General features: G+C 46.0%; 1 protein-coding gene across 7 annotated transcripts in view; it reads right to left on the reverse strand.

The window, feature by feature from the left end:
- SPEG (striated muscle enriched protein kinase) overlaps nucleotides 1-25,648 on the reverse strand; it is a 164,949-nt gene that overhangs the window by 75,418 nt on the left and 63,883 nt on the right. For 5 of the 7 annotated variants that reach the window (XM_053283565.1, XM_053285046.1, XM_053287310.1 and 2 more), the window contains 8 exons: nucleotides 24,603-24,692; nucleotides 17,727-18,069; nucleotides 12,456-13,849; nucleotides 11,164-11,307; nucleotides 9,764-9,946; nucleotides 5,683-5,891; nucleotides 5,258-5,346; nucleotides 4,091-4,266 (listed from right to left, as the gene is read on the reverse strand). In XM_053283565.1, the coding sequence (XP_053139540.1) occupies nucleotides 4,091-4,266; nucleotides 5,258-5,346; nucleotides 5,683-5,891; nucleotides 9,764-9,946; nucleotides 11,164-11,307; nucleotides 12,456-13,849; nucleotides 17,727-18,069; nucleotides 24,603-24,692 (2,628 nt within the window). Of the gene's footprint in view, nucleotides 1-4,090; nucleotides 4,267-5,257; nucleotides 5,347-5,682; nucleotides 5,892-9,763; nucleotides 9,947-11,163; nucleotides 11,308-12,115; nucleotides 12,264-12,455; nucleotides 13,850-17,726; nucleotides 18,070-24,602; nucleotides 24,693-25,648 lie in introns of those variants that run through there. The other 2 variants (XM_053284322.1, XM_053287968.1) reach the window with 2 other exon arrangements.

Below are 25,648 nucleotides of genomic sequence, written 5' to 3' on the forward strand. Positions count from 1 at the left end.
TCGTTTAGCAGCTTCCTGCCCAAGCCCTAAGGAGATGCCACAGATTAGTTCGCTCACACAGCTAAGGGGAGCCCAGCATTACTCTCCCGCCCACTGCATCCCCTCCCCCGGCAGCAACCAGGCCCTGTGGGTCCAGGTGAGTCTCGGCGCTGGCCATCCAGTGGGTGGGGGCAGGAGCCAAGCCTTGCCAGCCTGGTTTGTTCAGTCGCGCTGGGAGCAGAGGCAACTGCCCAAGGTGTCTGGCTAGAGTGGCCCGGGGGCCAGCAGCACCTTAGCTCACTCCCCCTGTACAGACAAAAACACAGTCAGCAAGCGAAGGGTTAGTGTAGCATGGTGACACAGATGCAATGCACAAACAAATTCACACATGCTCGGTTAAGCAAAAGGTGTGCAGAGCAAAGACACATATGCAGACACTGTCTGGCGAAGCAAAGGGTTAGCATAATGCATTGACACATAAATGTGTGTGTGTGCGCGCGCACACACACACACACACACACACACAGCCTGACAATGCCTCCTACTAGCTCCAAGACCAATCTGTCCCACACTGAAGCCAGGCAAAGCCCATCACAGGAAGTGTCAGGTTCTTCTCCCTGTCTAGGTAAAAATGCCACCTAGGAACATTCTGTAGATTCAGTGACCCTAGGAGTGAACCCTGCAAGCATCTTCCATTCTGCCATCTGAAAGGCAGCTCTGCTTGTCTCTCCTTTCCCAAGAGGTGGATCAATGGGCCAATCAGAGGGAATTTTGCTCAGCACAAGGAGGCGAAAAGAGTGAATTAGAACTGGGCCCACACCCAAAATCTCTTGGTTGTCCAGAACCAGAACTGAGCATCTCGACACAAAACATGATGATTGGCTCAAAATAAGTGATTCAATAATCTGGCCATCATCTTGCAATCGTCTGATTAAAGTTTTGTTTTCCTTTTTGTTTATCCTGTTGTATAAATTTGGTCTGTAAAAGCATTAAAAATGCATAAATAAACGGTTACCATGGTACTTCTTTTATATTGCAAGCAAATAGTTTGACATTATTCTGCATCAGAGGTATCTAAAACAGTTCAAAACTGATTCAAAGTGTCTGAATTGGTTACCAAACCACTTTTTAAAGTTAATGCCTGACCCAGAGGATTAAAAAATACTGATGAACCTGAACAGGAGCTGAACCAAAATGTTTAATGGTTCAGCTCCCTACTAGTGGCTAAGAGCAGATCCACATTTTATACTTAAACTGATTTAGTGGTTAGAGCAAAAGAAGACATGATATTCAGTTATGTTTCTTTCCTTTGCACTTCTTTAAAAAAATAAACTCAACCTTGGAGGTTGCAATCAGGAACAGAAGAATAGTGGGGTCTGGGTGTGTACACTTAGACCTTCTAGCTGTTTGCTCACTTGACATGCCAACACCCAGCTGCTTTTCCACCTCTCGGAGCAAACATGTCCCTGCAAATGGAAATGCATCTCGGGGGAGGGAAGGTTTCAGCAGAAAAACAGCTGGAGTGGAAACGGTGAAGCAAGGTGCATATCTAGGGTGGAGCAGGCAGGGCATGTGCCCCAGGCACCACTTGAAGGGGGGCACGCCATTTTTAAAAATGTTAAAAAAATGGTTGCCGAAAACAAAATGGCCACCATGCATGCTCAAATGGCCTCTGTGAGGCCCTAGGCCATGCCAGGCCTCGCAGAGGCCATTTGAGCATGTGTGGTGGCCATTTTGTTTTCAGCGGCCATTAAAAAAATGGCCACTGCACATGCTCAAATGGTCCCTGCAAGGCCCTAGAGGCCAGCAGGGGAAAGGAAAACTTTAAAGATCCCTCCCATGGCCTTTAGCAAGGCCTCCAAAGGGGCTTCAGGTAAAAATCTTTTTTAAAAAAAATTAATATACTATAACACTGTACACATATTCAGTTTGGCACTAGGTACAGAGAATCAGGGCTTGTGAATACTGAGCTGAAGCTTATGAGCTAGGGTTGTATTCCTTTGCTCTTACTTTGCTTCTTGTGATAAGTGAGTTAAATCTGATGTCTTAATAATATGGCTATTAATGATGAGTTTGTCTTTGAATCAGTGTGAAATCCTTAGTATTAAGGCCCACTGGGAGTTTCTTGCTCTCTCTCTCATTTTAACTGTCTTTCTGAAATACTAGAATATATTCTAAGCAGTGCCACAGTTTACTCTTCATATCCTTTAATTATTTTCAGAGTATCTGGGAAAAGTCAAATTCTCCATTTATTTTTAAAACTTATGTAATAGTGATGCTACAATGCCTAGTAGAGAATTAGACAAGCACTTCTGTTTAGTTTTCCAAGTACAACTCCACATAGTATTTGGGTATTTCATGAGCCCCAGCATACTGAAATTTGTAGTTTTCCAGCATTTTTTGGTCTGGCTACAACCACTGCTAAATAGTTCTTGAAATATTAAAAGATTAACAACAGGGGCGTAGCAAGGTTGGAGTGTGCCCAGAGACAAGATTTTAAAATCCCCCACCCTCACTGAAGCTCAGCTCATGAAATAAAGAAATCTTAAATGATATATAACGTATGTGCCACAATAGAACATCATCCTAACCTGTTTTTTAAAAGGTTGTGGACGATGCAAGTCTTTTAATGGTACTAGAGAAAGACATGCTGTTCTGGTAGCTCCAGGTCTTAACACTCACATCAATTTCGGAGGATGAATACAATTTAAGCAAGCCCAGGTGGGTGTGCAGCTGGGGGAGTCAGTCATGTGACTTGCCTATGGGGGGGCCAAGGCAGTGGGCCCCCAGACAACTGTCTCCCCTTGCCCTATTATAGTTACGCCCCTGATTAACAAGCTTGACTTGTATTTTTCAGCTGATATTATGGTTAAGTTATCTGAAAGATGGGTGTCACATGTTTGGACAGGGGGCGCAATTTCAGTGCTTGCCCTAGGCGCTATTTTCCCTAGATACGCCCCTGAAGCATCCCCTTTCCCTTATTTCTTATGACAACGCTGGTTTCATTTTTAAATAATTTGTGGGAATTGACATACAACTCTATATTGTGTTTAATTTGGCTCTCATTTCCTCCTTCCAAAAATCCCAGATATTTGAGAGGGTGTTAGAGGTCTGTATAGAGAATTTTCAGCACCTTACCAGACTATACTTCCCAGGATTCTTTGGGGGAAAGCCATGACCAGTGACAGTCCAAGATATTTTAGTGTCTTGGGAAGAAAATTCAAATGAGACACACACACCGCCCCCGCCTCCACACACCCCACACCCCACACAGTGGTAAAAATAATAAATTAAGTAATTTGTTGCTTTTTAAAAGTACTTCAGATCTGCCTCCTGAGGTGTACCACATGTGCCTAAAAGTTAAAGCAAGCCCTGCCCAAGCCAACTAAAGTGATTTAAAACAGATATAAGCTTGTAATATAGGATAGTGGCTAAGAGACTGAGCAGTGAACAAAGATGTCCCTTCTTCAAACCTCACGTCTGCCACAAACTTTTTAGGAGACCCCAGGCAAGCCACAGCCCCATAACTGCACAATTAGAATAATTTGCCTTACAGGCATCATGTAAGGATTCCTGAGAGAATGTCTGTGAGGTGCTCTGAACCCTCATAAAGCATGTTATATAAATGCTAAGAATTGTTATGATTGGGCATGTGTGACCTCTTCTTGCCTTCATTTCTGTTTCTCACCCCCCACTGCCCCTTAGTTGGGCCTTTGCCAAAATATCCCACAGAAACCCCCTTGATTAGGCCCTTGAAGAAACAATGTCAGGCAGGAGCCCTGAACTAGGCCTCAGCGTTCCTAAGGCTTATAAGGAGGAAGCGGCAAAATTGTGACGACGTCTACTGCTGATCATATGCTCCAGTGGCAGGAGGTAGGGTAACAACAAATATGGAGACAAGCAGCCATGGAGTCAGTCACAGGCTACTGGAGGGCAGAGGGATGGTAGCTTGGAGGCTGGTGGAGGTGAGGGCAAGTGAGAAGCATGCTCACATGGGGGAGCAGCAAGAGGGATGAGTGAAGGGATGAAGCAGGCATGCAAGCAAGATTTTCAGAGGTCACCCCATGAAAGGCAAGCATGAACCCCCATGCTCTGTGGCTCCCCAAGATACCTTGCACATCAAGCTTGGCCTCACACTGCTTGGTGCCATACTCATTGATGGCCTTGCAGGCGTAATAGCCAGCATCTGTGCACTCCACCATGTGGATCTGTAGGCAAAAAGATCCGCCATCTTCCTCCTTGGCAGAAATGCGCCGCCCATACTTCACTGGGTGCCGGTTCTTCAGCCTAAGGGGCAGAAGAGAAGGCCTGAGAACCTGTAGTGCTTGCAACCCCATCCAGCTTCAAGTGATGTTTCTTCCCCTGTCCTGCTGCAGCCTGACTCTTCTCACCTCCCCACCTCCACATTAACATGTCTCAGAATGAAGCAACATACTTCATCCATATGGTTGGTTCTGCCCTTGGTCGCCCCCACACCCTGTTGCTGCTGCAAACACACTTTTTGTACAATAAAAGCAGCCCAGCCCAGAAGATCAGGGGTCCCATTTCCCCCTTGCTGCTTCATTTTCCGTTCTGCCCTGGGCCAGCCAATCTCAGATCTGACCCTAAATACTTTCTAAATGTTCAAACTTAGTTTCCTTTTTGCAGCTCCACTACAAACCAACCATTCTCAGGCTGGACCTGGTACCCTTTGGAAGTGAAAGACCAGCTTTGCCAATAATTCTACAAACATGTAGAGTTACTAACTAACTACTAACATATATTATGGTTATATTATGTAACCATTAGTCAATGGTGAAGAAGAATATTTATATACTGCTCTTCAACCAAAGTTCTCAAAGCAGTTTACAAAGAAAAATAAATAATACATAAATAAGGTGGTCACTTGTCCTCAAAGGGCTCACGATCTAAAAAGAAACATAAGGCAGATACCAACAACGGCCACTGAAGGGATGCTATGCTGGGGTTCGAGAGTGCCAGTTGCTCTCCCCATGCTAAATATAAGAGAATCGCCACTTTAAAAGGTGCTTCTTTGCTCAGTTATCAGGGGGCGAACTGAATCAGTCATGGTATACTAAAGACCAGAGAGGGAAAAAGAATGAATCCTCTCCTCTGTTCACAAAAGCTCCTCTGCCTGGATTCTTGCTCTCCATTGGAGACCAGATGAATGGTTATTTACAATATTAGGAAATTCCCCCACATCTCACCCCTGCTAACATGGTACCAGGAGAATACAGTGACTTTGGAAGTCATGTCATACCCACAGAACCCCACTCACCAGTGCACAATAGGCTTGGGCTCTCCCTGTACCCGAATGCGCAGGACCACATCTTGTCCCTCCAGTACTGCTTGATCACTCAGTGCCACCTGTAGGAGAAGGCATCAAGATTATGCCACTGACAAAGGGAACTGAGACACAGGTTTTGTTGAGGGCAGAGTGCAGGCATGAGAAAAATGTGGGGCAAGCTCTGCCAGGGCAATGTCAACAGGTGCAGTGCCTTCCATAGAGCAAAATCAGGAGCTTGGTTTTTGCCCCCCAGTGCCCAAGCAAGTGGGTAGTGGGACTCTGCCAGCACCTGTCAAAAGCCCCAACTTCAGTCCAAGAGGGAGCATTGCTTAGAGCCTGGATGCTTCTTAAGCCATGCCAAAGCTGTAAGTTCCTTGCCACCCCATAACCACCACCTAGTCTATCTGCCCTCTCACCTCAAAGGATGGTGCAGCCTTGAAGTTGATGCCCACGTGAGCAGGAGCAGAGCTGGTCTCAGAGCGGGGTTGCACTCTCATGACAGGATGGTGCCGAGGGGTGCCAGACTCAGGGAACTCCTCCAATGGGCTCAGGTATTCTTCATCTGATGTGACAGGGCTACTAATCTCATGCCATGGCACCAATCGGCTGTGGGTCTCTAGGGGAGCTGGACAGTCAAAAGAGTGTTAGGGATATAGCTTGAGCAGAACACAAAAGAGCAGGAGAAATGTCTCTAGCCAAAGGGGAAAAACAGCACCAGGACTGAGCACACCATCCAATACTGAGTGCTTGATCCACAGACTTTAGTTGACACAAGCACAGAGTACATTATAGAATCTAACTTCCTGCGTGATATACCAGTGCACCCTTCCACTTCCTAAAAGTTAAGATTTATGCTTGCTGTGTTTAAAAGATACCATTGTAGGGAGGGGACATATAAAAAAGAATGACATAAATGGCCACTGGAATGCATGACTGGCTGTTTATGCAGTCTTTAGGGACCATCCACAAATGACCAGACTTCTACCTCATCCTTTAAAAATGCATGGTCGTTCCCAATGGCCATAGATGCTCACTGAGATAGGTTGGGATCTTGCAGAAATTGCCTTCTTGTAGAGATATGCATAAAAAAGATGAAGGCAACATCTGCTAAGGGCCTTCAGATTAAAGGCCAGTTCCCTTATTATAATAAAGGAACATTATGGCTACACTCCCCCAGGGTTCTCAGTCTGGCTTGTAATCACATTGTCAACCCTTCTCCAACAACCTTCCTCATTCCAATGTTACAGGAGCAGCATGGGATGGAGCCATGGGGAAGCAACAGACATATAATATAACAGTGGCCCTTTAATATAAATATTGGCCCTGTGTGGCTCTCATGGATGCCAGGTCCCCATTTCCTCCCCCGTTATCTAAGTCAACAGACACCACATCAGTTCTATCCCTCTTTCCCCTTCTGTTCCACTATGCCCCATTTTGCAATTAGGGCATTGTACCTAACCTAGCATGAACGGCATTGTCTCAAATTGCTGCTTCTGCTGGATGGAGCCTAGGGGCTGATTTAGAGCAGAATCAAACAATGAGAAATATCACAGAGTGATCACAACCCTCCTAGGAGTGTACTTTCAGAATATAGTTGAAGGTTCACATATTTGAATGCTACCCCATTAAAAATGCCCTGTGCACAGAAAACTAGAACACCAGAGAGAGGGCTAAACAAGAACTCTTCATCCTGGCATGCCAGCTCTCCACAAACAGTAAATGTTTTTTTACATAGCAAAACGTTTGACATTCTGAAATGGTATACCCACTTAGGGACATTTCTGAATGTGATGTTTGGCTCCATATCAGTGAAATCTTCATGTGGGAACTATCAGCTCAATTCTCTCTGGCAACAAATTGTCCAAAACTATCCTCAGGTGACAATTGCTAAAGTCATCGGATCAGACAGTATGCTAGTTCTCAAACTTCCCTCAGCCACGAGGTTCACCTTGGGCCATTCACCATCCTGCAGGCTAACCTACCTTAGAGTTGTTCTGAGGATTTTAAAAAGGCTTCTCCCAGGTTGCAGGCAGGAATCTCCCTCAACCCTATCTTTCTTGGAGAAGTCAGGGAGGGAACTCAAAACCTTCTGCTCTTCCCAGAGCAGCTCCATCCCCTGAGGGAAATATCTGACAGAGCTCACACATGTAGTCTCCCATTCAAGTGCAACCAGGGAGGACCCTGCTTAGCTAAGGGGACAAGTCATGCTTGCTACCACAAGACCAGCTCTCCTCTGCTTTACAATTTGCTTATCTTATTTGATCAAATGTCATCTTTGTACTGTGTGTGATGTACAGCATGTATTGCTTAATATAAGCAATACATTCTGCACATAACAAACAGCACAGAGATGGTTTTTAATCAAAGCAGTCAATTTGCCATGGTTAACTGGGAAAGAAGCAACTTCTGAAGTGATGGCTCTCTTGCGCTGAGCAGCAAAGAACAACGGTCCCTCTTCAACTCAGCACAGCATGAGTCGAATAGGGGCCCTCCCACGGACAAAGTGCCAGCCTTGTATTACTTTTCAGATTGTGATCCCTTTGGGGACAGGGAATGCTTTCCGCTTTCCTCGTTCCTCTTGCGATGTAAACCACCTTGAGAACTCTTTTTTTTTTTTTTTTTGCTAAGAAGTAGTACATCAATTACAGTGTGGGGGTGATATAGAAATTTTTACACAGAGAGAGAGAGAGATCAGACCCAGCTCTGAGCTTGGATAGGACAACTATCTTTTCATATTGGCAGTGGCATTCCTGGCAAGGTGACATTCGTAGCTGGGACAATCATAATATGCCAAGTATGCATGGTGGGGAGGGTCTGGGACAGATCCCACACCACAGTCCTTGCTGTAGGGCCAGAGTTGGTGGATACAGTCTATGCCATAGGATGGGGTGTGGGGAGAGTAGTGTGTCTAAATGGCAGTGATGTCCAATGCCATCCTTCAAGCTCAGTGGGGGGGGGGGGCTATTTACCACAAACTAATTGTATACAGAGACAGGAAGGGGACTTGCTGATTCTATGCTAGGTACTAGCTAGACTGCAAGGGGTTTTTTAGCCTCTTGCACAGATCCAACCCAGGAAGCAGAGTCTGTCCCAGACAAAGGGATTAGTCTTCCAAGCCCCACACCATGCTCTGCTACAGAAAGGGGGAAATAACCCTCTATGGATTGGAGGGGAAATTGTGGAGACCTGTCATGTGGTTTCCAGGTCCCTCCCCCACCCAGTCCCAACAAGATCTTGTTAAGAAGTCAAGCAACCTTAGAAGGTGAGTCACTCTTACCCTGACCTATCTAGACATCAAGGTAAGATTTAGGGAGAGTCCTGGGCATCTACAAGAGGCCACTCTTTTGAGAGCTTATAGATCAAGATGGTACCCACCCCACAGAGGCACCCAAACACAAAAACAGGTTGTTTCCTGCCTATGGCAGCAGGTATGGGCCCTGTAAGGCAGAAAGGGGAGCAATGCTCTGGGATACCCCTAACTCTGTATTGTCTAGATGAAATAGAGATACTTAATGCATGAAAGAGAATCTGCTCCCCCCCCACACACACACACATGGCAAGTCTGTTCTCCAGGCAGAAGTAGTGCCCACACTCCCTCTCCTCTCTCTTTTGGAACTCTTCTGTTCCTTAAAAAGCAGGGAATGGATGAGGCATCTTTCCCTCCCAGATCGGCAATCCATGCAGCCATGAGGACCCTGGGTTCGGGGTCTCCCTCCCTCTCCCTCTCTCAGATTCTGTATTTCTATCTGCCCCGTTCAAGCAAAATACCCAATTCTCTTCAGAGGTGGTGTCCAACACGATGGAGACCCTGGATGAGTGGACAAGCAGATCCCGCTGGAAAAGAGTTGCCAGAGGCCCGTGAAGAAACAGCCAGCAGCCTGCTCGGTCGGAATCCCCTTCCCCTTGGAGCTGCAAGCTGACGGAGGCATCTCCCCGCCTTATCAAGCCTAGCCCAGCCCCTCTGGAATCACATTTCAGAACAACCCATGCATGACCTCATTTGCATCATTTCAGATAATTGATCTGCATGTGCCCAGAAACTCTGACAAAGTGCAGTCACGACACAGGTCTCCCTGTGGGGTCCTTAGGGTGGAACACTGGCCAGGACTGAAGGCACCTTGGGCCAGCTGCCCCTCCCCTCCTTCGCCCTGGTGGTTGGTGCTGAGCAGTCTAAGCTCTCTCCCTCTTTTCCCCCTCACTCAGGATTGCTGGCTGTTTGTCAGGCAGGCTGGCCTAAACCAAGCCTTGTAAGGTAAAGGCAGCCTCCTGTCTCTTTCATCATAACCAGCAGCAGTAGGAACAAGGCTGGCAGAGAAGGCCCCCCCACACACACACCCAGCGCTAAAAATCAAGGCTAGAAACGGCTTCTCCCACATTTGTGTGGAGCTGTGCGAAACTCGCTTGCTTTAAAACGTCAGGCTGGCCAGGGCAGGCGGAGCCCTTCCGCCGCCTGGCATCCTTGAACTGCCTCCACCTCATATACTTTAATATACTTACCAGGCCGCACAGTCAAGATGGCACTGCAGCAAGCCTCGCCCACCTCATTGGTGGCGCACACAGTGTAGAGACCAGCATCAGCCGTACGGGCACTCCTGACCAGCAGGGTGTGGCGTTCTCCCTCTGCTTTGATAGGGCGAGTGGTGCTGCTCCGAAAGGTGACCCCGTCCTTTCGCCATGACACTGTGGAGGTGGGGAGGGGGCAGAAGATCAGAGGAGGTGGGGAATCTCACTACATCAGTCTGTAAGTGCGTGTGCACACATGCACGTGTGCGCCCACACAGATACACACTCTGTGAGATAACGCATTTTTTCTACTGAAAACTGGCATTTTGCCATTGCCAAAGGGAATGACAGAAATCACAGAAACATTAGCCCTAGTCACATGTTCAACACTTGTACAATCTGTGCACAGTGTAGACAAATATAAATCTGTACACAGGTCCAGTTATTAACATGTTATGTCAAATGCAGTACAACGGTATATTTCCTATCTGTACCATGCATTTGAGGAACCTGTACCTAGGTTTGCTTTTAAAATGAATGTAGGTGCAGTCATTCATACAAAAACGTGTACAAGTGAACAGATACTTGAATGCAGGTACAACATAATGTCTGAATAGAACTACTGGCTTCAGGAAATTCAGAAAAAGGGCAATCATCACATTTCTTTGTACCTTGTATCATGTACCTTTCCTTGGGCAATTTCCCAATTTTACCTCAGGGCCACACATTGGTGGTATCACAAGAGAACAGATATGGGCAAGTGTTGCTCCTGGAAAATTACTTCCCGGTAAGAACTGCCAACTCTTAAAAAATATAATTTGCTACCAGGGCAGGGAGAAAGCCTGTTTACCAAAGATTGAAGCCTTGTAGGACAGAGGTTAGTCCCCCCCCCCAAAAAAAAAGAAAGAAAAAGAAAAAGAAAGAAAGAAAAGAAAAGAAAATCAGTGTTTACTCACCTAAGGAATACAGCTTAAGAAGCAGAAGGGCTCAAGGTGGGGAGTCAACCTTGCTCCTTGCTTTTCTGGAAAAGCACCTACACACACACACACACACACACACACACACACACACACACACACACACACTTTCCTCCCTGGTTGATTGGCAGTCTTGGTTCCTAGCCTCACTACTGACTGAGCACCACTGGTAGCACTAGTAAGCAGCTGCAATTGTTTTTTCTGCCATTCCCACCACAAGATCCTGGGCTGTGGTCAAAAAGCAGGATACTTTAAGGATTGTTGATGCTGGGCAACACAGAGTCTCTCTCCCTCTCCATATCCCACCCATCCCCTGGGTTACCCTGCTCCAGGCTGTACCCTGTCGCATGTCATGTTTCTGCCTTTATATGCTCACCATCCATCACCCACCCTGTGTCAGGAACCCCATACACTTGCCTTCTGGGGATGGGTTGCCGGTGATGATACATTTGAACAGCACCTCAGATCCAGCTGTAACTGTTACATCCTGGATAGGGATCTCAAAGATGGGGGCCTCCAGTGGGTCCTCGCCTGCTGAGATGTAGGAATCATCTGAAGATTCTGCAGAGAGAGGGAGAAAGAAAAGCTGCAGAAAGCAAGGAATGTGCAGAGGGGAGAAGTTAGGGCCTGAAAGCCACAGAGGCTTTGCACTGCATTTGGGAAGGACTACCTGTAAGGGCCCTGTGACTAAGGGCCCTGCATTTGAGGAGGACTAAGGACTTTGCACTGCATTTGGGGAGGTCTAAGGGCCCAACTAGATTATACACTGATTGCATAACAGGGGTCAGCATGTTTGGGTTTATATATACAGTCCTGATCTGGATCAAAGCCTATACGACTGATATTTTTATTTTTAAAAACCAAACTTGCCTGCCCCAATTACACAATCAGCATATCATCTAATCCGACCTGTTTTCAAGTTTTAACCCCTGCCTTCCCTGCTGGTGAGAGACTGGAACTGGTCTGCTGTGTGGAAGATTGCCCCAAGAGAAAATCTTTTGATATGCTGGTTCTACTTGCTCAAAATCCTTAATCTCCCTGGAAATCTCTCTCTAGATTTTTCAACACAAAATAGAACAGATTCTTAAACTGATGTTACCTAACTGATCAGAGGAGCACCACAGGTGGCAAAATCCACCACCACCCCCGGCCTTATGCCCCTTTGATGCTTGTAACAATGATCATAGGTTGCTGGGAATAACCAAAGCAGATGAATCTTATTTCACTTTCTTAGAGCGGGATACAATTTGGAAGGAATTTGCACAAAATGATACAATTACAGTTGGATACATTCAAAGCTGACACCAGACATCACGTGAATGTTCACTTATTGGGTCAGGCTGTCTCGATAATAAGCTACTGTATTTACCTGAATCCAAGACTAGGTTTTTTCCAAGTTCTTTGATGGTAGACATCAGGGGGTCATCTTAAATTCAGAGTTCTCTTCCACCCGTATTTGTCCTCTATTTTTTAAGGGGCTCTTCTTAAATCCATTTACCTATGGACCTCCCTCCAGTCCCAGACGGGCATGGTGTCTTGAGCTGAATCTCAAGAATGTGGCCCATATTGGGGGGCGGGGAGAAGGGCACTCAGGCCTCTTCTTCAGTTCTGTGGGAAGGTGAATGGGGTTCTCCTCTACACACAAAGTGGTGTGTCCCTGCCTGGCCCTGCCAGACTCTTCCCCAGCAGCACTTGCCTTTATTCCATACCTGGTTCGGGGGACATGCGCCGGGTCCGGCGGCCTTTGCCTCTGCTCCGCGCACTCTTCCCATCCTGAGGCTGCAATGCACTGTCCTTTTTCTCTGCCACTTTCCCAGTCTTTCTCTCCAACTCCCTGCTTGTGCCATGAACCCCTGTCCTGCTTCTATCTGGTTCTGTCTTAGCCCAGGGCAGGGGATGTCCATCCTGGCCGGACTCCCGTTTCCGGGCATGCAAAGTCTCACTTAGCCCCTTTGACTCCTGGCTCCCTTTGGCTGGGTTCACAGAGCCTCCATCCGTTCCATCAATACCCTCAGGAGGCCCAGTCTTCAGCAGCAAGTCCCTCTGTCCCAATGGGGCAGCATGAGATAGCGGGCACTGCTCCACCTTTCGCCGCAGGTCCTGGCCATTCAGCTCGGTTTCCTTCTGACTTCTGTTCTGCTTTCCCACCTGCTCCGCTGCAACTCCACTCTTCAACAGAGGCTTTTGTGTTCCCTTGGGTTCATCTCTGGGGCCCACTAGGCCCACACTGGACAACACCAGCTGCTGCACGCCATGTGCATTCTCTGGAGGTGGCAAAGCCTTCAGGGGCTTGAGTTTTCGGGGTGGTGGAACTCTGGTGGGGGCAGGTGGTTCAGTGGTGGTATGGGGAGATGGTGAGCTGAACAATTCTTGCGATCGCCACAGATGCTGTTGAGACACTGTGCGCTTGATGCGGCCCAGTTCTTCAGTGAACTTGTGCTCAAGGTCATAGACGCGGCTGGAGAAGCGGCTGCGGTCATCCAAGGAGGATGCCTTTTGGTGGAAGGCATGGCGCCGGCAGGCTGCACCTCCCAGTTCAGAGCGGGTATCCTCTCTCAGGTCCTCATGAGAGTCAGCTGACAGGAAGGGGCTGGCTTCATCCAAGCCAGGTTGATCAAAGGAGCGTGTCTTGCGTAGGGGTAGCCATGTGTGGCCGACAAAAGGGTTATCGTTCTGTTCCAGGCTCTTCCGCCGCTCCTCAAAGAACTTGAGCTTGTCAAAGATCTTGGTGCCTGACCGGGGCAGCTTAGGAGATGGGCGAAGGACAGAGACGCGGCTGGAGGCCTCGCTCAGTGGTGTCTGGGGCCTTGACTCTCCTGTGCAAGCCTGAGAGTAGCCAGATGACTTCAGGCGCTTCAGCTTCTCATCAAACTCTTCCGATGCTGTGTCCTGGAGCTCAGGGGGCATCAGCAGCTTTCTTCGGGGAGCCACAGGTGGTGTGGGGCCGTGGCTGGCTCCAGGTGGCTGGACTGGGCACTGCCCTGCTCGGGGGGACACTGGGCGCTGGAGAGGAGGTTTCTGTGAAGGCAGGTGGAGGGTATCTGAGCTGGTTTTGCTGCTGCTGTGGGCATCATCCCTCCGATAGCCACCATGGGGAAGGCTGCTGCAGTTGGAAAACAAAAGAGGATGAGGCTTGCTAAGGCAGGTTAACCTGAAAGCTCAGGAAAGGTGAGCAGCAAGGAGGAAAACACCTATGGGGCAAGAAGTTGCAGGCAGGAGGACATATACTTACAGTGGCTCCTGGGGTTAAATAAATTATCAATGAAAGAGAAAAAAGGGCAAGGAGATTCTTCACTTCTTTGAGAAGAGAGAACAATAGCCATCTGAATCTTTCCTGACTGGAGGTATAGGGGAGGATTTGTCCCACCAAGTCAGATTTGCTTGTGGCCCTGGGGACTGTACATGTTGTGGGAGTGAGAGGCTTGTTTCCATCTTCTTGCTCTGGCTCATTTAGGCTTCTCTGCCCAACAAGGTCCAGGAAAAACAGCCACTCTCAATAGCAGGACCCAACTGTTGGCCTTGCCTCCTGAATGAGCTGTGCCAGGGTGTCACACTAGGCCAAAAGAAGAAATTTGGGAGTCATTCGGGCTGAAGGGCAGTGATGTCGTAGATACTCAGGGAGGTTTGTCCAGATGGGTGATGGTGAAGTGGGGGCAGGAGAACATGGGGGAGGCCCTAGTGCAGCCAGAAATGCAACAGAAGGGAGAGGGGAGGAGAATACATACAGAGGCGTATCTAGGGAAAATAGCACCTAGGGCAAGCACTGAAATTGCGCCCCTGTCCAAATATCTGACAACCATCTTTCAGATAACTTCACCATAATATCAGCTGAAAAATACAAGTCAAGCTCATTAATCTTTTACTATTTCAAAAACTATTTAGCATTGGACGTAGCCAGACCAAAAAATGCTGGAAAACTACAAATTTCAGTATGCTGGGGCTCATGAAATACCCAAATACTATGTGGAGGTGTACTTGGAAAACTAAACAGAAGTGCCTGTCTAATTCTCTACTATGCATCACTATTACATAAGTTTTAAAATTGACTTTTCCCAGACACTCTGAAAATAATTAAAGGATATGCAGAGTAAACTGTGTCACTGCTTGGAATATATTCTAGTATTTCAGAAAGACAAACTGAGAGAAAGAGAGCAAGAAACTCCCAGTGGGCCATAATACTAAGGATTTCACACTGATTCAAAGACAAACTCACCATTAATAGCCATATTATTAAGACATCACATTTAACTCACTTATCACAAGAAGCAAAATAAGAGCAAATGAATACAATCCTAGCTCATAAGCTTCAGCTCAGTATTCACAAGCCCTGATTCTCTGTACATAGTGCCAAACTGAATATGTGTACAGTGACTTATATTATATTAAATTTATCCCTTTGGGGGGCTTCCTAAAGGCTGTGGGGTTGTCTCCAAAGGTTCCCCCTCCCCCGCTGGCCTCTATGGCAGGGGTGGTGAACCTTGGCCCTCCAGCTGTTTTTGAACTACAACTCCCACCAGCCCCAGCCAATGGCTGGGGATGATACGAACTGCAGTTCAAAAACAGCTGGAGGGCCAAGGTTCCCCATCCCTGCTCTAGGGCCTCGCAGGGACCATTTGAGCATGTCCGTTGGCCATTTTTAAAAATAGTTTTTTTTAATGGCCACTGAAAACAAAATGGCCACCACACATGCTCAAATGGCCTCTGAGAGGCCTGGCATGGCCTAGGGCCTCACAGAGGCCATTTGAGCATGTGCGGTGGCCATTTTGTTTTTGGAGGCCATTTTTAAAATTTAAAAAATGGTGCCCCCTTTCAAGTGGCACCCAGGGCACGTGCCATGCCTGCCTCACCCTAGATACGCCCCTGAATACATAGCAGGATCATGTACATAAACATACCTTCTCCTGGAAGCTTTTCACATGGGGCCTTTGAAGCCCTTTAGCTCGCATCTCTGGAATGGAGGGGGTGTGGTCACATATCAACTAGATTTACCCCAAAGTCCCTGCGATTTATCGGGGAGCAGTTCACACACAACTCGGGTTTTTCACTGTGCATCAGAGTGTGACCCGATTTATATCCGGGTAAAAAAGTCCACTATTTGCATCGGATTTTTGGGACAACTTCGAGTTCGCACTAAGTCTCCCCGTAAACTCACGGTAAAACCTGCTGTGCGTAAAAGCCCCTGGTGCAAGCTACAGGCATACATAGTAACTCAACTATACATTCAAGCAGGCATGCACATTCCTCTGCAAAAGAAAAGGGTGTCCATGTTCATCTACACACACACGCACAGACACACACACACACACACACTCTCTTAGTCATATGCCATAGCTTTTCCTTCACTCTTTAACAGCAGGCAGTGTTGATGATAAGCATGAGGACAAGGAAAGGAAAGCAACCTTAGGAAGGAAGAGAAGGTAGATGAGGGAATCTCTAAGTGCCCCTTAAATCTTGATCCTAACATACCTCTGCACACACACACTCTAGCAGTTCCTTACTACACTCCCTGCCTCTGCAGTTCAACGTGGGATTTGCTGTCATTTTCAGAGCACGAGTCTCTCAGCTTTCGTTTTTATGATGAGTCTTGGCTTTCATTTTTAAGAAAAACTGCTGGTGTCAAGTTTTCCATTATTACAGGGGAAGAAAAGAATAAAATGTGTGGGCAGTGCTTGCTAATGGCCCAGGAGCTAGAGGGGTTCCATATATGGCTGGTGGAGAGGAAGGGCTTTGGCATGCTCTACAACTTCTTATCTCTCCCTATGGATCCACATGTTGGAGACAGAGTTCCAGTGCATTGACCTTTTGCACCAACTATCCAAATGAGCACTGGGGCACTAGGAGTAGAGATAGTGAGTGAGGGTCTCCTTACCTGTCCCTGCTTTATCTCTACTCTATGACCCCTGATAGGACTCCTCAGGCATTTCCTGTGAGAGTCAGAATCCCTTCCTTTCCTCTTAGAGAGCAGATGGAAACATCTCTTTCTCTCCCTACCTATTCATTATGTAACCTATAGATTAGGATTAGGTCTTTCCTATCCAAAGTGTACTTCACCAATAAATCTACTTAGTATTTGATTCTACAATAATCTCCATGTATCTTCTCTAAATAGCTGCAACAACTAAACTCTGCATTCTGCTCTATACCTGGAGTGGCTAGCTTCTTTAGTACTCTGCAAATTAATCACAAAACCCATCACAGGTAAATTATACTCTCCAACACCCTCTACATTCATGGGCTGGAATATAATAATAATAATAATAATAATAATAATAATAATAATAATAATAATAATACATCAATTTCTATACCGCCCTTCCAAAAATGGCTCAGGGTGGTTTACATAGAGAAATAATAAATAAATAAGATAGATCCCTGTCCCCAAAGGGCTCACAATCTAAAAGAAACATAAGATACACACCAGCAACAGTCACTGGAAGTACATTTTATAATCATATATAATCATTTTATAATTACGTATCTCGGCTTAACTTCTTCCTTATAACACAAGGAAGCTCAAGGAAGAGAGTAAACCCCAGCAGAAGATAAGCTAAGGCAATTATGATCCCTATATTAAGAGAGGTGATTACAGCCTGGGAGACAGATACCTACCTATAGTGAGAGCCTATTATTCTCATAGCAACAATCAGAAAAGTGATGGCAGGGGGCTGCAAAGGTAAGAGGGGCAAAGACATTGCAGCAGGAGGAGCAGTGGTAAGAGATGCAATGACGGGATCACATGGGGAGCGTCAGGGGGTGTGGGAGTTCATTGTGGGCTTTGGATGGAAGGTGCTATGATGTCAGGGTTTAAGGGTCATGATGAAGGGCCTCAGGAGGGATTTAGTAGTGCATTGAATCAATGGCTCAGAGATTGAGGGTTGGAAAGGACAAAGAAGTGGGAGATGATGACTGAGGGTATGGGGTAATGATGGTCCCAGCACAATGGCCCCTGCACCCCACTCCACGGCCCCACAGCTACTTACACGTGCAGGGAGAGGGCACGGCCCCGGTACAGGCTGAAGGCACTGCCGTAGGGGTCGCTCCCCAGAGACAGGCTGTCCTCGGACCCCGGGGCCACGCCAATCAGCTCCGCCCGTGATGCCCGCACCAGCGGCTCCACCCCCAGGTGCCGGGCCTCGGCAGGTGCTTGCCTTGGAATGCTGGGGTGCAGGTAGGGTCCCCTCACCGTGGGGCCAGCATCTGGATCCTTCTCCAACACTGTGGTCTGGCTCCCTGACCAACTGGAGTGCTCATCTGTCTGGGACAGGCCTGGCACTGAGGTCGGAGTGGTCTTCATGGAAGCATCCACCAGCGTGTCCGACTCCCCTGCCGAAAACACAAACAACCGCTTGAGAGGACTGGGAACTCCCCTTTCTCCTTGCGCCAGTCCAGGGCTGTGGGCTAGGACTGGGAGGCACTGGTGGAGAAGTGGGGCTGACTAGCAGAGCTAAGAGAGCTATACAGTGTATTCCAAGCCAGAGGGAGCCTCGCATCAGGACAGCCTGTAACATTCTGTAATTTTATAGATATTGTTTAATTCAGGAGGCTGTAAAATACCAGTTTCTTGGAGCATGCAGTACTATTGAATATATCATGTATAAGCACAAGGTCATGCTCTTGGATGCTAAGAATAAGCATTTTTCTCTCAGCTGGGGACTCATCAACTGGAAAGGACAAAAAAGTGGGGGGAAAGATCTGGTGGATCACTAAGTGACTCAACCCCTAATGTGCTGTAACCAGAGAGAAGGGAAATGCATTTATGTGATACAGACGTTTGCAGCAGGAATAGGAAAATAATTCATTTCTTATTCTATAATTAAATCAGTTAATACATATATAACTCTTTTAATGTTCACAGTGCTTTAAAACAATAGTTTTGTTTATCTTCTCAGTGACCCTGGGAGACAGGTTATTATTTTTTGAAGTTTAGAGAGAGAGGCCTACTTAGGACTCTCTATTGAATACTATGACTGTGAGTGGAACCCAACAGGAGGTGTACTCCACCCACAGAACTCTGCTACCTTGGTACAAGACACTGAAGGAAACTCATTTGGAATAATGTTTGGCCAGCTTTGACTGGAACCTATAATTTAAAAAAGAGGTACAAGGATGATCAAAAGAATAAAGAAGTTTCCTTTTATGGTGCAAAACTGGGCTATATCTGTCTAGCACAAAGAATATTGAGAGAGAATTGAAGTAAACTCTTCAAAATACTTCAAGGGGACTTCAACAAAACAGCTGTTCATATTAAAAGTGCTCATGGGAGGAAGAACAGGTGGGTAAAAGCTGCCTTTTAATAAGCTTAAGTTGGAAACTGAAGGTTTCTAACTATTAGAAGTATAACTGGCATAATCTCATGGCTACAAAGATAATCACTTCCATTGATGGGAGCTATTTACTTATTTCAGTTCCTTTCCCATGGTGCCTTCAGGGCTCAAGGTCAAGTAACTATAAGATCAACAAAACAGAATAAACATAGTAGAATAAGATATCCAGTGTTAAAACTGATTTAATTTACCCCACTGATACTGTATCCTCTTTCTTACAAGCAATCCCAGGCAAAGGAGAATAAACAAAAATCAGACCCCTCCAACCCCACCCTCATGAACAAGTAGAAGCATTCCAGTTGTGCACATCTTACTCTAGATGTTGCCCAATATTCTTAATAATATTATTTATTAATATTAATATTAATATATCACCCTTCATCCTAAGACCCCAGGGCAGTTATATATAAGATAAAAACAATTCAATAACAATATTTAAAAAACAGAGCCAATACAGCTAATAATTTAAAAAGAGCAAGTGGAGCTCGTTGGCCAAAAGCCTGAATAAAAAGGGCAGTCTTCATTTTTCTCCTAAAGCCCGGGAGAGAGGTAGCGTTGCACATCTCAGCTGAGAGCAAGGTCTACAGCCTGGGGACAATAGCTGAGAAGGCCCTGCCCTGCCCTGTATTTATCCGAATCAAAGACGACTCTGAATTTAAGATGATCTCCTTAAAAGGTAGATGTTAAATACAGGTTATACCCGCATTTACTTGAAATGAAAAGGACTTTGAACTTAAAACAATCTCCTGATTTCTAATATTGAAAAACCTGGGGGAAAAACCGGCTCTTGGATTCAGGTAAACTGCTGGGAGAGATCATCAGGAGATTTGGTGCTGGTTGTTATGAATATGCCAATGACACCTAAATCTATTTCTCCATATCAACCAATTTCTCCATATCATATGGATGAAGCTAATGGCATTACTTCCCTAAATGCCTGCCTGGAGGTGGTAATGGGCTGGAAGAGGGATAACAAGCTGAAATTGAATCCAAATAAGATGAAGGTACTGACTGTGGTGAATTGGGGTTGGGGGGTCAGAACTCAAGAGATGGTTTAGATCTGCGTATTCTGGATGGTGTTACAGTCCTCCAGACAGAACAAGTATGTAGCTTGGGAGTGCTCCTGGATCCAAAACTCTACCTGGTTTCTTAGGCTGAGATAGCGACTGGGGAGCTTTTTATCAGCTTCAGCTGATACATCAGTTACACCCATTTCTGGAGGGAAATGGCCTTAAAACAGTGGTACATATGTTGCTAATCTACAGGCTTGACACTATAATGCACTCTATGTGGGGCTGCCTTTGTGCGTAGTCTGGAAGTTACAGTTGGTGCAGAATGTGGCAGCCAAACTGGTCTCTGGGATAAGCCGAAGAGACCATATCACATTGAACTTAAAAGAACTGCACTGGCTGCCAATATGTTTCCGGGCAAAATACAAGTGCTTTATGACCTATAAAGCCCTGAATGGCTTGGATTCAGGGTATTTAAGAAAGTACCTCCTTTGTCATAAACCCTCCCACCTATTAAGATAATCGGGGGAGGTCTGTTTACGGCTACCACCAGCTCATTTGATGGCTACTCAGTACCGGGCCTTCTCTGTGGCTGCCCCAGGGCTCTGGAATGCATTCCCTGTCAAAATCAGAGCGTCTCCATCTCTGGCTGTTTTTAAAGAGACCCTTAAGACATACCTGTTTTCTCAGGCTTTTAATTAATTAATTTTAAATGGTCTGTTTTATATCATAAAATTGTTTCAATCATTGTATCCTGTTATTTACTTTTATTTTAAGTTATGTACACCACCTAGCAAAACATATGTCAGGCAGCATATGAATATGATAAAATAAATGAATACTGTAATATAATAATATAATAATAATCTAATTTTTATAAATTATAATGATAATGCTTCTGGAAAATACTAAGTGTTTACATAGGTGGCGCTAGAGGAGAGTGGGAAGCACCCCCCCCCCCCGTGAAGTCACTCGCCTCTCCACTGCCCCCCCCTTCCATTGCTGGACCCCTCTAGTAATTTGAAGGAAAGACACTTCTCATATATTCAGAGTGCTTTGCTTTATTATCATAAATGATGATAAAGATATATCTACTAAAGAACGATATATCAGATATATATAATAAAGAAAAGCATGCTCATATATATTTATACACACACACACACACACACACACAAACACACACACACACTGTACAAAAATATTCTTTTTAAAGGTTGCATGAACACATACAGCTCACAAGGTGGCAGTTAAGAATGCTGTGTATAGCATCAATATATATAAGGAGCTGTTTCCCATGGGTTCACTTCTGTTTATTATTAGGGTGGATGCATTCATGTGAAATATACCACTAACTAGCTTTCAGAAATCTAATATGTGAGGAAAAGTTCACCCACTAGAAATGCAATTTGCTCCTTCTATACTCTCCATAATATATTTTTTTTCTGGTGCTGCTGCTGCATAGACTTTGGTGATTCTCTAGAATACGGTTTGCCAACCATTTATTGTGACTGAGGATGATGGGAGTTCTAGTTCAGCAGCATCTGGAGTACCACAGGTTGGGCATCCCTGGCCTAGAAGAAGAGACTAGTTCCACACTTGTGGGGCAACCAGCAAGAATGTCTCTTTGTCTGCCTTTCCTATTCAAACTGGTGAATGAATCCAGAGGGCACTCTCTCCTGAGCCTAAAGCTTGTGGTGAAGACATCAGTTGCTGAGGAATGTACAGCCCAAGGCTTTAAGGGCTTTATCAGCAGGGCTATGTGTATGCCTCAGTCCAAGAGCACATACAGTTGTGGAAGGTGGCAAAGAATCCAGCTTCTTGACAGGCTCAGTCTCAGGGTTGTTGTTTTTAAAGTAAGTTTCTAGCCCTGATGACTGTAAAGTGATACTTGAATGTGTCTGGACAAGGCCTGCTGACATCTCAAAAGCCAGAAAGGTGGCAGAATAAGATGTGCAGGGGTTGGGAGCAGTGAGTTTGTGGTAGATTAATCTGGAACGTGTACATGAATGTGTGTGCTTGGACAAGATCTTGGGGCTTAGATATTATATTTTCAAAGAATTTCAAAAGAATATTCACATATGGCCACTGATTTAGAGGTTACATGTGCAACAGAGTGTCAGAAGAGAGCCTGAGGATTGTGTGCCCTCCACTTCCACATGTAGGACCTTTAATGTAAGCTGAAGTCTACATATATAAATTCCGGAACTAAACTTCACGTATGCAATCTGTCCAACACAAAAACAGGAAGACAACTCCTACAACTAGGGACTTCTCTCATTATTGACTTTCAATGTGCCCATCATTAGGATGAGTGGAATGTGTGTGATAGGAGAGTGTTATTTATTACATGTATATGCCATTTCTCTTCCATCATGGAATTCAGGGCAGCATACCTGCAGGGGTTCCCAAGCAATCTCCTATCAAGGCACTGACCAGGGTAGCTTGATTTCAGCATGGTAGCTGCATTATGGACCTTCAGAACAAGCCCTGGGACAAGGCCTGTATATTGCAAGGTCCCTTTGAGGGTGCAGTGCATCCCACACAAATGTTGCACCCCACTGTGGATCCCTGTTGGTGAGGGCTGGACAACCCAATGAGGGGGAAAGGGAGCAAGTTTTTCTCCCATAACAACAGAAGCGCAATAGTGTTCTTCTCATTGAATCAAATGGGAACTTATCGCTCAGTTATGTGGGTGCACTCAGGGAAACAATGAGGCAGTGGCTAAGACTGAATCCTGGTGATCTCAGCCACTGAGAATCAAGCCAGCTCCTATCTGCATAGTCGTGTCTTTTCATTTGCACAATTCCATACTAGATTCTATTTCTAGGTTCTATTTCTGGGCCACACACAAGAGTACAATTGAATTTTGAGATTGTTTAAGTTATTGTACAAGCATACCAATGCCTGTATAGTCAGAGTGAGGGGTATGGCATTCCACCTGTATAAGCCCTGAATATAGTATCAGTCATAACATCCAAACCATCTGTCCAAACCACCTGAAATTTGGCACACAGCATCTAGGTGAGATGCTCCATCATATCTCCAAATATCATGCAGGCTTGCTGAGCAATTACCAAGATACAGCAGTTTGAAAATTGACCTCTAAGAATCTATTTTCACTTTTTGGTCACCTTTGAGTGTTAATCTCTCTCTTTCTCCTTCCTTCCTTCCTTCCCTTTGAATGTGTCTAAAAATTTAGGTCTAGAGTGGAGTGCATTCTGGGGTGTTTTCTGGGCGGGGAGGAGATCTGTTCAGTATTTCTCAAGCTCTTAGCCTTCTAAGTACCCATTATAACAGACTATTCATCTCATGGCACAGATTGCAGTACAGGCAGAAAGAAGAGTTGATGTTTGGGACAGGGAACCATCTTACTGTTGCTCATTTCAAAATATGGACCCCTGTTAAAAATGAATTGCTCACTAAGGTCTGTGACCTGTAGGATCCTTAACTCCATTTGCCTTGTCATTCTGGGGAAGATGATTGAGAGCCACCGAGATGACTCTGCACTGCAGGGACCTGATATAGAGAGGCTAGTTAAGGACTGTGGCTTTTCAGTTTTATTTCTGTAGAGTCGAATGACCTTTATGCTTTGCCGAGTTCTTCCCTAATATAAAGTTGCCCTCCTTATTAAGCTGATGTTCTGCGTAAATTAGTATGTGCCCTGCTTCCAGGAGAAGGTTCTGGCAAGGTGGCTGTGACTCCAAGGAGCAATAATTCACATGCTTCAATTGTAGCTGCTAGCAACAGGAATTCTGAGAGGAAGCTTTTAGGCCAATGAACCAAGAGAGCTGGACACCCAGTGAGGAAAATACCCTTCTCATAGGATTTGTGTACCTTTTTGCATGGTAGATGGATCACATGAATGGGGCCTACTTGTCAGGGGAAGCCCAAAGTATTGCAGCATCCAAGGCAAGGTGCAAAATGCTGCTCCTGGTGGGGGCCAGACTCCTTTCAAAACCAACCTTGCAGGCTTTTAAAGTGCATGGGGAGCAGGGAAGGTTGCTAGCAGTTTCTTCTTTCTCTTCCATGCTTTGCAAAGACTGTGAGAAGAGGAGTTCCTTGCAAAGTTTGCAAGGATGTGATTGGTCCCAAAGAGCTGCCCCAATGGTGATGGTGTATGTGTGTGTGGGGGGGGGATTTTGCCACCCTGGAGACCTAATGATCTGCCACCTGAGGTGACTGCCTCACCTTGCCTCATGAAAGGGCTGCCTTTGATATTTGTGTAGACATTTATGTACGTATGTAAGGCAGTTCACTTCAAAGGGTTTATGGGAGACTGAAAGAAAAAGCTCTTAGGCCAAAGACTCAGGAGAACTATACCCTCAAGAAGCTGACTTCAAATAACAGGAACTGTTCTGTGTTAGATACCACTTTTGCTACAGGCTGGAATTGTGAGGACATTTGGAGACAGAAGGACTGGATATGAAGAAAAGCTTCTTCAGGCTCAAATACAGCTTTATGCCAGTTCTACTTGGAACCCTTTGGAAAACATTAGGTTCCCTGACTAGCTTCTGCTCACCTGTAGGGGAGCTATAGGTTGTCTCATCCTGGAGCTGGCTGCGTTGGGTCACCTGTGTACTGCTGGCATCATCTTCTCCCGTCTCCGAGTCTGAAGCAAGAGGGGGGGGAGCAAAAGGTGAGAAGGGGACCTTGCTCAACAGGACACCGCCCACAACTGCACCCTGGGTGCCCAGTCCCATTTAATCCCAACTGTATGGAAGAGGCACAAACAGACTCCAGTTAACTCACAAGATCTTGAAAATGTAGGCATTGTTTAAAAGATAGGTTTCCAACCCCCACAGTGGTACAGATAAGCTTAAAAACATGACAACAATGGATATGAAAGGTACAGGTGAAGCACCAGCAGGCAAGTAATAAGAACTCCCAGATTTAATCACACTTGATATTTTTATAATTACTAACCAATTTAAGGAATCAACTGAGGATTCTAAACATTTAAGATACATAAATATCAGGATTTTCAGCCAGTCTAACTACCTGGAAATCTGAAGCAGGCCAGGGTGCTTTCCAGATTAACCCCTACAACAGTGTTACAATGTATCTGCTAATAGGGATGTGCAAGAACCACTGCTGAGCTAGTTCAGCAGTGGCGGTGGTTACCTTTAAGGAGCAGGGAGGGTGCTCTCCCCCCCCCCATTTTCCCAACCAGCACGGTGTCCAAAATTGCTGCGCAGGGCGGCAGCTTACCCTCTAGCCTCCCTGGTCAGCATCAGACCAGAAGTGGTCGGTTCGTGTGTACACATGTGACGTGCACACACACACACAGAGGCCACTTCCAGTCTGATGCTGACTGGGGTGGCAAGAGGGTAGGCTGCTGCAACATGCAGCGATTCTGGACACCGCGCTGGTAGGGGAAACACAGTGGTGCTGGGGGCAGGGGCGGGTAGAGCACCCTCCCTGCTCCTTAAAGGTAACCCCCCCGCTGCTGAACCGGCTTGAGCGCTGGATCGCTGGACTGGTCCGGTGGTCCGAAAAAGGACCTCTGAACCGGTTCATGCACATCCCTATCTGCTAAGCCTGCTTCCGTACTTCTTGTGTTGTGAC

Source organism: Hemicordylus capensis, chromosome 1 (assembly GCF_027244095.1).
Source record: "Hemicordylus capensis ecotype Gifberg chromosome 1, rHemCap1.1.pri, whole genome shotgun sequence".
NCBI lineage: Eukaryota > Metazoa > Chordata > Lepidosauria > Squamata > Cordylidae > Hemicordylus > Hemicordylus capensis.